Source organism: Lissotriton helveticus, chromosome 2_1 (genome assembly GCF_964261635.1).
Source record: "Lissotriton helveticus chromosome 2_1, aLisHel1.1, whole genome shotgun sequence".
NCBI lineage: Eukaryota > Metazoa > Chordata > Amphibia > Caudata > Salamandridae > Lissotriton > Lissotriton helveticus.
Window position 1 is genome coordinate 1,975,277,181 of NC_136059.1, and position 14,163 is coordinate 1,975,291,343.

A 14,163-nucleotide genomic window follows, 5' to 3' on the forward strand; every position below is an offset into this window, starting at 1 on the left:
ATACTTCCTCCTTTATATTGTCCACAATGACACACCCCTGAATGGGGTCGCTCCAATGAGACTGTGTATGAGGCATTATGGGGGATGTAGTGCATCGGATTACACCTAGCATAGTTGCAATGCACATTTCCCTATATTCAAGCTCAATCTGAGCCCCAGCCACTCGACAGAATCTTCATTCATTTGAGAATGTAATTATATGAAATGCGTCAGGCAAACACGTAAGACTGCTTTCAACGAACCAGACACACAAACTGCATCTGTACCTGTTATTGGGGCTGGCAACCTCCGCCGCTTTCTCGTGTGCTCTCAAGTGAAGGACAGCCAGCGCATCGGAATATATATCTATATATATATATATATATATATATATATATATCAAAACAAAACCCTTTCAGGCATAGAGTGACACATAAATTATGCAAAAAAGAAGGAGAGAACCCTGGGTAGGTCTCAGTTTAGGTGGAAAGCTGCTCCTGTTAGAGCACTCTCAACACCAGCGACACTCTAGATCTGCTCACCTCAAATGTCTGTTTTTCTATCAAAGTTTTTAAGCATAGGATTAGCACAGTGCTATCCACGCCGAGATAGAAAATGACAAAATCTTTTGCCATTTAAACAGCAACGTCTTTAAGCATAGGACTAGTACAGTGCAGTCCTTGCCGAGCTGTAAAATAACAAAAGACATTTATCACTCCAGGCACAATATTACAGCTTTGAATTGGTAAAATACCAACTCAAGCCAACCTGAAATGAGTAAAAGCAACCCCTGACACAGTGTTTCGCTCTAATTAGAGCTCTTCAGAGAGGTATAGCTTTGTCCAGACACAAGGGAGCACCCAGTATTAAGTCAAAACAAAACCCTTTCAGGCATAGAGTGACGCATAAATTATGCAAAAAAGACCAATTCAAAGCTGTAATATTGTGCCTGGAGTGATAAATGGCTTTTGTTATTTTACAGCTCGGCAAGGACTGCACTGTACTAGTCCTATGCTTAAAGACTTTGCTGTTTAAATGGCAAAAGATTTTGTCATTTTCTATCTCGGCGTGGATAGCACTGTGCTAATCCTATGCTTAAAAACTTTGATAGAAAAACAGACATTTGAGGTGAGCAGATCTAGAGTGTCGCTGGTGTTGAGCGTGCTCTAACAGGAGCTGCTTTCCACCTAAACTGAGACCTACCCAGAGTTCTCTCCTTCTTTTTTGTGTATATATATATATATATATATATATATATATATATATATATATATATATATATATATATAAAAGCCCCCCCCCCTCCCCCCAACAAAACTGTTTTACAAAAACCTAAACAATTGGCAATGTCAAAGCCAAAAGGCTGGTTGACATGCTTTTTCCTATTTCTGTTCTTCGGGTGCGTACAGAATTGCTCCTCAAGTTTTCCGAATTCTCACAAGCCACACTTTTGTTTTTGCTGTGTTTAATGTAACACCTCTCCTTAAGAAGTTTTCTTAGTGTGTGTGGGAATATGTTTGAGATTTCCTCTGTGAGAGTTTAGTTTTTCTTCCCATCCCTCCTCAAATATCTCTTCTAGGTTTTCTATCTGTCTTTCACATAACTCTTGTCATGCTGTCTCTTGATTGATCTGTCGTTCATTTTCCTTACTTTTGCAAGGGGAAGAATGAACTGTTTGCAGCAGTAAACTTTTGTTTAGACAGTTTCTTCAATAACAAAAAGTTGGGCAATTCACACTGGCAAATGAAACAACTGATTTCCTGTAACTGATTTATTCTAGGGCAATATATGATGAAGTGCCTTCTTGAGGCTACTACGAAGCGACCAGATTGTCTCAACAAAGTATAGATACCCTCTCCCTCATCCCGCTTGGTGAAGAAAATATTTGCCCCTCTCCAACACAAGGACAGCAGTAACCCTTGCACTGGTGGTTTTTTGCAGGGCATTTGTTCACCTAGCAGAACGCCACTGTCACTGTTGTTGCTGTAACCATGCTCATCAGGGATGCAAAGGATCAAAGAGAGCAGGCGTATGCACATGTTTTAATGCTGTGAGGAGGGTCTGGATCTGAAGACAGTATAGGGTTCGTTGCTTGAAACCTTGCACCTTTTACAACCATTCCAGTCACACGCCTAACTTCATAGAAGTTAATCGATTCACACCAGTAAACATAGATTTGCTTAGCATGCAGTTTCAATGTGCATCTTGGTTAATAGTGTAACACTCTGAAATTTGAAGTTTCGTTTTACATTGTTCATGACTGAAGACCTTTCTGTCCTAGGTAGCTCATCCTCTGATTCGTGATCAGCTCGTGAACTATATTTACAATGGGTTCCTGGTACCAGTACTGGCCCCGGCACTTCATAAGGTGAGTGGTTCATCCAATCCTAGACTTGTTGAAAGGCCTGAGCTCACCTCTCATGTAGTATGATAGAATAATAGCTAGAACACACATTGTCAGATTAAAAGTATGTAGGTGCTTTACCTTAGTCACCAAGGTGAGGAGTTTGGATATCACATATACAAATCTATTCCTCTGCTTGCATATTGTTCACCAGTGTCTTACTTTGAACATATCCCAGAGTCTGCATACTCGAATGTATACACTAATCAAAGGGCTAGTAGTTTATTTACCAGTTTGAAGTTTACAGTGGTGTTTGCAATTGAGAATTCCACAATCCGACGAGTATCTGTTTACACAGACATTTGCATACTCCATATGCACCGTGGCTGTTTCTTCTACATCTCACAAAGGAAAGATTGTGTGAATTTAAGATGGAGATAGCTCTCTTTTTCCCTGTGCAATAGCGAGGAGTCTTTAGAAATGTGATATAATTTGACTTCACAGACAGCCTCTCAACCAGTTACTTAACATCATATCTTCTCTGTGGTCCAAGCACCTTCCCTAGAGGGGAATGCCGCTGAGGAATGTCATAACCATCATTGCAGCTAAAGAGAATGGTTCTGTTCATAACTACCACCTACACTGAAACAGGAACTTGGGTAGTCTGATAGTAAGGTAGTCTTAATCGATGAATGGCAAACGTGGAGAACCTGATCCCTCCACTCTAGGTGTATGTGTGACCTTTATACATCTCTCTAGGAATAAGCATCCCAGCCAAACAGGAATGTTTACTTTTACTGTAGACAATTAAGGTTGGAACGGTGTGGGAGTGCATGTGGTTTTTTTCAGATACCAAAACCGCCCCGGGATCCTCTCCTGGACATCTTGAAGGTGGTACTTGGAAAGGATGACGTTCCTAGGAGTTCCTACGGGTGCTGTGATGAATCTCGTACTACAGAAAGATTATTTACTATAGTCTAGGGTTGCATCGCCAGTCTGATATAAAAGTATATTTTAAAGTGAACTCCCTCTTTAACCTTTCTCCAATGAAGCAAACCCAGAAGAGCAGAAACAGGCTGCCAAAGCCAAAAACAAGTAAGTCTACCTGTCCCATTCTAAACCCTCTTTGCTGACGGATGTGTAAGAAGGCTGGCTTTAAAGGCGTTTCCAAACTCTAACTAGAAACTATTGCTCTTATGATGACGAAGTCGAGTTCTGAGACAGTGGCCTGTAAAACATTCTACATTTGGCATAAATTAAAGAAATTCCCCTACATTATTGCACTTTTCAGAAAATGCTTTCACAGATAAAAATCCCAAGATTCACCAGGATCTTTTACTTTGCTGGTAAATGAGGAGGAATATGTTAGCTAACTGGTAGAGTCTGACAATTTTGACTTGAGTTTACTGTTTCATCTCCAACTTCATTCATATGCACAGAACTAGGAGTGTATATTCACACAAAGTAGTGTATTCTGCACACATTATGTCACTGCGGATAGATTGCTTCGCCCACCCTATATACGGTGTACTGAATGTGAGCCCCAATATGTACCTGACTTCATTTGGCAAAGAGAACAAATCCTGGAAGACCTTCATTGTACTGTAGATACTTGCATTTTCATCTTCAGGGGTAAGACTTGGTTTTTGAGGCACTGATGTCAGTCATGTTGCTCGTTGAAAGTTTGATACAACATCATTACCGATTGGATGGAAGGGAATGATATATTATCTCCCTTCCAAGCGGGGTTTAGGAAAAAGGTCAGTACAATCGATCAGGTTTTTCGATTTACCCTCTTGGCCTGGAAGCCTGTGACATTGGAACAGGGTAGTCTTTATACTGCTTTTATTGACCTGAGGTCAGCTTTTGATCTTATTCCAAGGGCTACACTTGGGTGAGTACTTTATGATCAGGGGCTCCCCCACGACATCTTGGCACTTTTAATTCGCCTTCATGAAGGCAATTATGCGAAGGTACGCTGGGGAGATCAAACGCAATTGACAGACCCAATAAAGGTTGTAAGAGGGGTGAGACAGGGCTGTGTTCTTGCCCCCACCTTATTTTGTAAATGGAGTGGTGAATTATTTAGCAGAAACCCATGCTGATGCCCCTTCATTGGGGAGTGTAAAAATAAGCACATTGCTTTTTGCTGACGATACGCTCTTAGTCTCTAAAACCCCAAGTGGCCTTCAACTCCTACTAGATCGCTTCATGTCTTTCTGTGTGAGGAGAGGTCTAGAAGTAAACACCTCAAAGACCAAACTCTTGTTAATGAACCCCCACAAATCATTTAAAGGGGAACTTTTATTGGGGGGGATTCCGTTGGAAAGGGTATATCTTGGTATAACCCTCACCGAAAAAATAGAATGGAAACATCATATCTGGAAGCAAATTCTACAGCAGAGGAAGACGTCTGGGGCTATAACTTTAGAACATAGGTCATCACAATCTAGACCGATTGCAGCACCACTACAGATATATGATCAGAAGGTGGTTGGTTCGGCTCTTTACGGGGCCGAAATCTGGGGATTTGACAATATGGAGGGCCTGCTTCTTGCAGAGAATAAATTCTTAAGATCACTTTGTTCACTTCCCCAGAGTACCCCGCTTACTCCCCTACGACTAGATCTGGGTAGTACTACAAATATTGATAAGGCGAGGCTTCGACCTCTTCTATTTTGGCTTCGCATAAAAAAAACACCTGAGCTGGTCCATCATGCGACTGCCACTGAGGAGATTCTTAAGCTAGATCCCTTTAAAAAAATTGCTTGCTCCCGTAATGTCAAAACACTGCTGTTTGAAATAGACTTGGTGAACCTTTGGGAAGAAAAAGATCCTAGTTTACTACCTAGTAGAGAGTGGGTTAAGACTTATAATTGGAAATGGGGGGCAGAGAGAACAGTCACACAAGTGAAAGGAGGTCAACTTACGATAGAGTTCATGGAGTTTAAGATGTTTGGTGTGTATGAGCCCTATATGGACTTTATCACTGTCGCGCAAGAGAGGAAGCTATTTATTCAATTTAGATTTGGATGTCTCCCCTTAAATTCCTTTACTGCATCATGGAATAGGGGCTCCCAAGTGAAAACAATTAGTTTCCCATGTTGCCTTGAAGAAGTGGAGACAACTAAGCATATTCTCTTTGCATGCTCTCTATATAAAAACCCACGATCTATATGGCTAGCCCCTGTCTGCCGACAATTAGGAACTCATAGTCACCTAGAGGCACTACGTATCTTCAGGACAGATACAAGGCCATTAATAGTATGTGCAATGGCCAAATTCTTGGGTAGGTTTTGGTTCATTAGGAGGCAGAAGTTAAAATGAATTGAGCATATCATCTGATTAAGTATTACTTTTCATAAAGTGTTTAGTTTGTACTTGATGTCATATGATCATGGTATTTTATGACTCATGTAAAATCTACAGAGAACTGAGCTACTCTGCACTTCTAATAATTATGCACCAGCACTTTTTGTATTTTCTATGTGCTTTTAGCTTGCATGATTTTAATACCTTGAAAGCCAGTTCTTCTAATTTGTTTATATTCCTTAATGGCTAGGGTTTTAATATGCTTGTTGTTGTATGAATGTTTCTGATGTCTTAATAGTTGATTGTATCAAAAGATACGTATTTATCTCATTGTTGTGGGTACTTCCTGCTAGAATTAACTAGGATCAGTGCAGGGTTCCCCATTCCCACACAGTACACTTTTTTCCTTCTTTTCTTTTTCTTAGTGCCTTCACTCATGTATGACTGAGCGTTTTTGTATGAAGTTGACTCTGAGCTGATCACTTTTTTCCTTCTTGTTCATTTTTTACACCACGCACTTGTATATATCCACTTATAAATTTTAGTACTAAGAGTCTTCCTCGCTTTCCTATCCTTTTGTAAGAGACTTGTTTTGACTGAGTAATAACAAGTACTCCTTTTTGTGAAAAAACTAAAAACTTAACTAATCTTGAAAAAATAAAAATATTTCTTGTAATTAGATTCCGGACTGAAAGTCTGATGATGATGATACAACATCACTATAATGTTGAGAACCTGAAGATTCATCCCCATGCGGTCTATTATTAGTGATGCAAATCTAGATTGAGATGTTTGCAGAATACACAGTTTATTCAAATCATTGGCCAGTGGTCCACGTCCTTCAGGCACACAAAGGCCTATAATTAAGTGATATTGACTCCTGCTTAAAGATCCTAACAGTGGTTAACACCATGCAGTGAGGGTGTTAGTCTCTGTACAATGTCTAGTCTGCATTTATGGAACGAAGATGAAAGCAAAGCCTCCTAATGAAGGAAAAGGGGAATAAATAGCTGATAATGCCCTTAAGCATGTTGTGGGAAACAAACCTATGAACATTCAAATCACATTTTTTTTCTTGGAGCGTAAAATACATAGCACATTACATAAAGCAGACACATTTGCAAACTCTACAATATCGTATTATAAATAGCCAATAAGTAAAACGAGTTTTCTAATCCATTTGTACATGATAAATGTGATGCACAAAAAAGGTTAAAAACCTATAGAATATTGAGTAACATAATTAAAATGTACACTAATATAAAGCGCAAATTCATAACCCATTTTACATGGTCTGCAATACTAGCATTCTAAAGAGACTATTCCCTAATTTCGATGATCACAGGCAGATACGCATACCTTCGGTCTGTAACTTTGTTTTAAAAAAGGCCAGTGCATTTGTATAGTTAAGTGCTGGTTTTGAAGAGAAGAGTTATATATTTTAATTATTTCCTCTTTTAATTTGGCGGCAAAAATATATTCCCACTTATTGTACTAAATGGTGAAATTTTAAGCAAGGGTAGATTTTTATGAATTCCCATCTTTGTTATGAATAGGTAGTACCAGACCGAATACTTATCAAAACCATTACTTATGATCATTTGAAATTTAGTGTTTAAAATGCTTGTTGTTCAAAATAGTCTCCAGAGTGTGAAAGTCCTGTAGTTAGAAATTCTATACAGGCTATGTAGAGAGCAAAATAAACCATTGGTTTATTGCAAAATCACAGTACATCCTTTTCAATTCAATATGAATCATTTAAAAATAATGTTATGTTATTGGCATTTATACTGCGCATGACTACCCAGACAAGGGCTTCCCAGCGCGCCTGATGTATCAGTCAATAAACAGGTTCTCCTGCCTAAACCAACCAGGTCTTTAGCTGTGTTCTAAAACTGAAATGATTAGATATATTCCTAAGGTGAATGGGGAGCTCTTTCTACAGCCTAGGTGCGAAGACACGGAAGGACCTACCTCCTTGTCTAACCAGCTTGAAGCTTGGAATCGCAGCTAGGTTGAGATCTGCGTAATGTAACACTCTAGTTGCATGGTAGAGATGAAGCAACTGAAAGAGGCTAGGTGCAGCTGGTCCATTAAAGTTTTCGGTGGGCCACTCATAACGTCTCAAATCGAATGGACCTCTCCACTGGTAGCCACTGCAAAGTGTGGAGTTGCTGAGACACAGAGCAAGTTCTCTGTATCTGGCATTGCAGCCTGGCTGTCGCATTCTGGATGATCTAAAGTCTCTTTTTCACATAGCCAGTAGTGCCCTGATACAAATTATTGCAATAATCAAGGTGCGAGATGATCAAAGACTGAATGATCACCTTTCGCACTGATGGGCTAAACAGGTCCATGATCTTTCTCAATCTTCGTAAGCCAAAGCATCAGAATTCAGGGTTTTAGGTGGCCCAGCATTTTAGGCCATTCGTGTATGCCCCATTCTGGAGAGTGTTTTTGCAGCAACAGAATTTCTGTTTTATTGGCATAAAGCTTCAAACAATTTGCATGCAGCAGACATGCAGTTCCTGAAATTAGGGGGGCCTTTCTCTTCCTCAGCAGATATTATAAGATGGGTGTCATCAGCATAAGAGACTAGTTATAACCCAAAAGATCTCACAATTTCTGCCAGTGGCTTGACATAAACATTATTTCGTGTAGGACTTAAAGCAGAGCCTCTTGGAACCACAAACTCTGACTGCCATTTGGGAGGAGGTGAAAGGTGGAAAAACAACCTTAAGGAAGGGATTCTTTAAGAATTAAGGAAACTCCCTCATCCACTAGTTGCCTGAGTTCTTCAGTTACCTTAAGAAAGGTAGTTTCGGGGGTGTGGCTAGATGCCGAGGAGAATGGTCGCACTTTGAGGCGGCTCCTCAGCCCGTAAAGCCAACCGACCTTCATATCTCCGCAAGTGCTGCTGCTGCCTGGCCCGGGGTCGGCTGGACATCTATCATAGCCCCTCCGGGAACCCCCGGCTGATCTCTGGTGCCCGCTTGGTCGCCGCGCTCGGGTCCCGGCGTCCGGAGAGCATCGGCCCAGGATGGCGGCCGTCACTCGCCGAGCATCCGAGTGATACTCCGGGGCCACCACAGACCGTTTCAGACCCCTATCGCCTATACACTGTCCAGTCGAGTTCGGAGGAGGCGATTCCCTATCGCTGCAGCCCGCCAACGTGCCGGTGGCCCCCACGGGTGGGGAGCGGGTCGTCACGTACGGGCCTCCCCCTCCCTCCCGCCCGGCGCCGGCATCCAGGCGAGTCCCCGGCTCGGGCCTATCACCGGAGACCATCACTATCCACCGGTTCCGGCCACCGTTTTCTGCCCTACATCGCGACGACTGGGACTGAGCCCGCGGCTGACGGCCTGCCTCTTGCCCGGGTCTGGAGGGCTGCGACGGAGGGGGGTCAGTGCATCGGAGGGGCCCGCAAAGACGCCGCAATTCAACTCCCGGGGCCTATCGGGACGCGCTGCAGCAGACGTTGCTCCCCCCCCGACTCATCAACATTAAGGCCTGAGCGCACTGCCGGAGACGACTGACGGGGGCTGGGACTAGACTCTGTGGTGCTTGATCCCCTCGAAGACCCTCCAAGGTACCCAACAAGACGCTCGCTGCTGGCCTACATCCGGCCTACCGACTCTGCAGAGGGAGATTCCTCCTGACCCCCTGCTCCTCAACAACAACTAGCTTACGGGGCCACCTCCACCCGGGCCTTGGGTGTCGCGACCCCCCTTTTCGAACTGGGATTGTGCGAACGCGGGGTGCGCTTCCCCATCTCCCCCAAGATCGCTAGTGAGGGGCTCCTTCTCCCCCCTCCTATCCTTCTCCAGCGAGTGCGCCTCAGTCTTCCGCCTCCACAACCCTCTGCTAGGACCAATTTTGCGATGGCCTCCAGTAAAGGAAATCGGACTTCCAACCAAAGGCAACTCAATAAACTATCATGGGGTTCTAGGGGGGAACCTAAGGATGTGGCTCCAGACGCCACCCTTAAAGCGGCAACCCCCCCTCCACAGGGGAAACCTTCTCCCACACTGGACGACGTCATGGAAGCAATTGCGGGGGTCCGCTCTTCACTCGAAACCCGCATTGACTCGGTGAACGTGGAGGTGACACTGCTGTGTGCCGACCTCCGGAAAATGGATTCCAAGGTGAAGGACATTGAAATTAAAACCCAGGCGCTCGTCGATGACACCTCCACGCTGCAGCAACAGGTGACCCAACTGCAGAAACAGCAACACCAGATGGAGGTGCTCCTTGACGATTACTAAGGATGTGACCGACGCAATAACCTCCGCATCCTGGGTGTTCCCGAGCGCCTTGAGGAGCCGGCCACCGACCTCTTCGTGGAGAAATTGATCCTGCAACACCTCCAACCGAAACACCTCTCCAATTATTTTTCCATAGAACGGGCCCACAGAGTTCCCGGAGGCCGACTGAAGCCGGGCGCTCCCCCCCCGCCCCATTGTGGCCTGTGTGTTCAATTTCCGCGACCGTGATGTCATCCTCCAAACGGAGCGAGCGGGACCACCTTTGCGAATAGACAATGCGCAAATTACGATCTTCCCGGACTTCACCGTGAAAGTACAAGCCCGTCGACGTAGCTTCCTGGAAGTGAAGAAGGCACTCCGTGCACAGTCCGTCAAATACTCTGTTATTCCCTGCGAAACTCCGCATTGAAGCTGAGGGTAAGGCCTGGTTTTTCGAATCTCCTGCTGATGTTTGGGACTGGCTCGAGGGGTGGCGACAGTCGAATTCCACCCAAAACCGGCGCAGGAAATCCGCAGATCGTTCTGACGAAGTGGTGCCGCCGGAAAGTCAAGACCTGTTCATGGACAATGTGCAGGAAGAGTAACGACAAGAAACCCAAGTTGGATTGAACAGTTAAACCACTTCTCCATAGGCCGATATGCTCACCGCTTTGACCTTCAGACTCTGCTCTTGGATGGTAGGTGCATATCGGGCCCTCTTCCTCAAAGACTTACTTGTCTGAAACACAGTCCACCTCTTACCTCAATCACGCTTTGACTCTTATGTATCCTTTGCTGTTTTTCTTCCAATATGGGTAACTCTACCCGTCGTTGTTGGTTGACCTACACATGTCACTGTTTGAATTGACTATCCTCGAGAGGGGCAATCACTCTCCCAATACCCATAAAAGGGGGGGGGGGTTACTCGGCCCGGGTGACGTTTCTCAGACAATATGGGGCGATAGGCGACAAGCCCGAAGTCACCATAAATGGTTGTAAATCCTGAATCTCCCTCTCATGTTGGTTGTTGAGTGTTACATGGATTGGCTGAGCGGTGCTTTCTGATGTTGCCCCCCGCTCGTATTAGTCTCCATGTGACCCCGGGCGCAGGACTAGCCTACGTTTACGTATTATCAATGACTCCTACTATGTGAATGCTATTGTTGATCTTGATTGGTTTATTTGCACTAGATGACATCATCCTGTTGTTGGCTGACGAGGGCACCTTCGGCTCTCCACACTCCTCTTTAATGTTCGGGGGGGCGACAGGCACTCTGCCTAGTTGGGGAGTGGATAGTTCTGAGTCCGTGGGCAGGGACGCAGGGAGGGCGGTTGTTAGGGGGGAAACAGTAAGGGGGGTGGGTTTGGGAGGGACGGGAAATGTTGGGAAGTTGATGGAGAGACTCCTTTGGTCTCTGTGTTCTTGTTCTTGCTTATTCATTGCAGGGAATTCTTGATCGTAGAGCGCGACATGCAGCACGCCGTGACCCCACGCGTTACCTCTAGCGACTTCTCGCTTATAAGCCCACCTACACGTCACCATGTGCCATCCCGATATCTCTATTGCTTGGACTTTGACCATGGTGGGCCTCTCGAATGCTCCACAGTAACCCTCTCCCTTGGAGCCATTTACTATAGACAGCACTCAATGACCACAAACCACTGATCCGTGCACAATCTCACTTATGTAGGCCACCATGACACCCCCCTCGACAACGTCCCTGACCATCATGACGTGCAACGTTAACGGTCTTGGCAATAGGATTAAAAGAGGGGTGGTTATGCAATATCTTAAACGCCATTCTCCAGACCTGGTTCTCCTCCAAGAAACGCACCTAATGGGTAATGCGTGCCAAGCGCTGCACCGTGGTGGATATAAATTACTCGTACACGCCGGTTTCACCTCTGGATCCAGGGGCACCGGTATTCTGGTGCGTAGAAATGTGGCCCTGACATGCACAAAAACGTGGGCCGATCCCCTTGGTCGCTTTGCAGTGGTAGAGGCCACCTGGGAAGGCAAGCCACTACATATTATTTCAGTTTACATCCCTCCAGCCCTAGGCACGGCCGCACTGCAGACCCTACAACGCCTAATGCTTGATCTTCCACAGGGCTTATTGGTGGCGAATTTAATATGACAATGAATGATGCCATAGATCGGCACCCCCAACGTCCTTCACACAAGTCGAGTTCAGACCTATCTGACTTTACACAAACAATGGGGCTCGAAGACCTATGGAGCCTGTCCCACCCTCGTACGTCTTACTATACACACTATTCCAACGCTCACAATAGTAGCTCTCCTATAGACTACTTATTCTCACCCGCAACCGATTTAGAGTTCTTTCGCCATCCAGAGGGGCTCCCTAGAGGGATCCCCGACCACTCCCCTCTCACTGTACAATTCACACACCACCGCCAAAAGACCCGCGGCCCTATAATAATCACGCCCTGGCTCTTAAAAATCCCTGACATACACGATAGCTTGCTTGAACACACCGAAAACTACTTTGCCGAAAATGTGGGATCCGTGACTTCGGCCATAACAATATGGGAGGCATACAAAGCAGTAATCAAGGGTAAAGTGCTAGCTCTCAAGAACGTTTACATCCACAAACAAAGTGAACACTTGTTACAAGTAGAAACAGACCTTATCAACCTGATATCCCTCCACAACACGAACCCCACGGACGACATAACGGCCCGCCTTCGAGCGAAACAAATAGAATATAGGGCACTGGCTCTTGAAAAGGCGCAAGCCAAGCTCTTGAAAACCCGTCACCGTGTTTACGAGCTGGGCGACAGAGCAGGTAAGATGCTCGCATGGCTCGAAAAACGTGAGCAGGGTTCCCGTTGGATCTCGGAATTGACCCTTCCAGATCAATCTACTGTCACGGATCCGGGCGATATAGCGGAGGCCTTTGCCACCCACCTGGAAGGGGTCTATACCGCCAGAGCCCACTACATCGTGGAAGAATCCAAACTGCTCCTAGCTGAAATGAGGCTCCCTGCTCTCTCCGAACCCGAGATGCAGGAGCTCGAGGCTGACCTCACAACGGAGGAAGTTGGAAACGCCTTGTTCGCTATTCAATCAGGCAAGGCAGTGGGCTCCAACGGCGTCCCAATTGAGTTCCTGAAGGGTATGGCGGGTGAGATCCTTCCGCATCTTAAAGTGATGTTCGAAGAAAGCTGCAAAGTCGGCTGTTTGCCACAGGACCAACGGTTGGCTTCGATCGTGGTTATCCGTAAGCCCAATAAACCAGCTGCTGACTGCAGCTCCTACCGACCTATCTCTCTCATTAACACTGAAGTAAAAGTCCTTGCCAAGCTCCTAGCCACCAGACTCATGACAGTTCTCCCCGCCCTGATACACGAAGATCAATCGGGCTTCCTACCGGGCCGCAACACTGCGCTCAATCTCCGCCGTGTCCACAATGTCATGAGTAGGTTACCACACCTCCAAGAAGACGCAGCTATCCTTTCCCTCGATGCGACACTTGCCTTCGATTCTATTGAATGGTCTTATCTCTTCGAAGTACTCCTTCGCTTTGGCTTTGGCCCCAAATGTATACAATGGGTTCGACTACTTTACACTGATCTCTGGGGACAGGTCTATGTCAACGGACATACGTCCAGGCGCTTTCCCTTACACAGAGGTACAAGACAAGGATGCGCGCTGTCCCCCCTGTTATTCACCCTCACTCTCGAACCTCTAGCCCACTGGATTACAAACCGACAATTCCATCCGAGGCCTCCGATGGAATGCTGACACGATCGACAAGATTTCACTATACGCAGATGACATCCTAGTATATATCTCCTCCCCCAGGTCCTCCCTTAACAGCCTGCTACATGTGGTCACCAACTTTGGCAAATACTCGGGCTTCTCCATTAATTGGTCTAAATCGGTGCTCTATGTTCTCCATGGTCCACCCCCACCTCTCCCACGAGGCTACTCCATCGAAATCGCCCAAGACGGTTTTAAATATTTGGGAATCTTTGTCACTCCGGACCCCCACCTGTTCCATGACTGCAACCTTAAAGACCCACTCCAGAGACTCCATGCCGATGTCTCACATTGGAGAACGCTCCCCCTCTCTCTCCCAGGTAGAGCTGCCCTATTTAAGATGCTTGCGCTCCCTCGATTCCTTTATGCCCTACAAAATTGCCCATTCCCCATAGCTGACTCTTATTTCAACCTAATCGAGGGAGACCTTCACCTCCTTCTATGGGATGTCGGCTCTCCTCGCATTGCTCTCATCTCCCTCACGCAAGGGTGGTATG

At 45.6% G+C, this 14,163-nt stretch overlaps 1 protein-coding gene across 3 annotated transcripts in view; it reads left to right on the forward strand.

The window, feature by feature from the left end:
- Positions 1-14,163, forward strand: part of FHIP1A (FHF complex subunit HOOK interacting protein 1A) — a 512,772-nt gene that overhangs the window by 337,575 nt on the left and 161,034 nt on the right. For all 3 annotated transcript variants that reach the window (XM_078676922.1, XM_078676921.1, XM_078676920.1), the window contains one exon: positions 2,261-2,347. In XM_078676922.1, the coding sequence (XP_078533048.1) occupies positions 2,261-2,347 (87 nt within the window). The remainder of the gene's footprint in view (positions 1-2,260; positions 2,348-14,163) is intronic.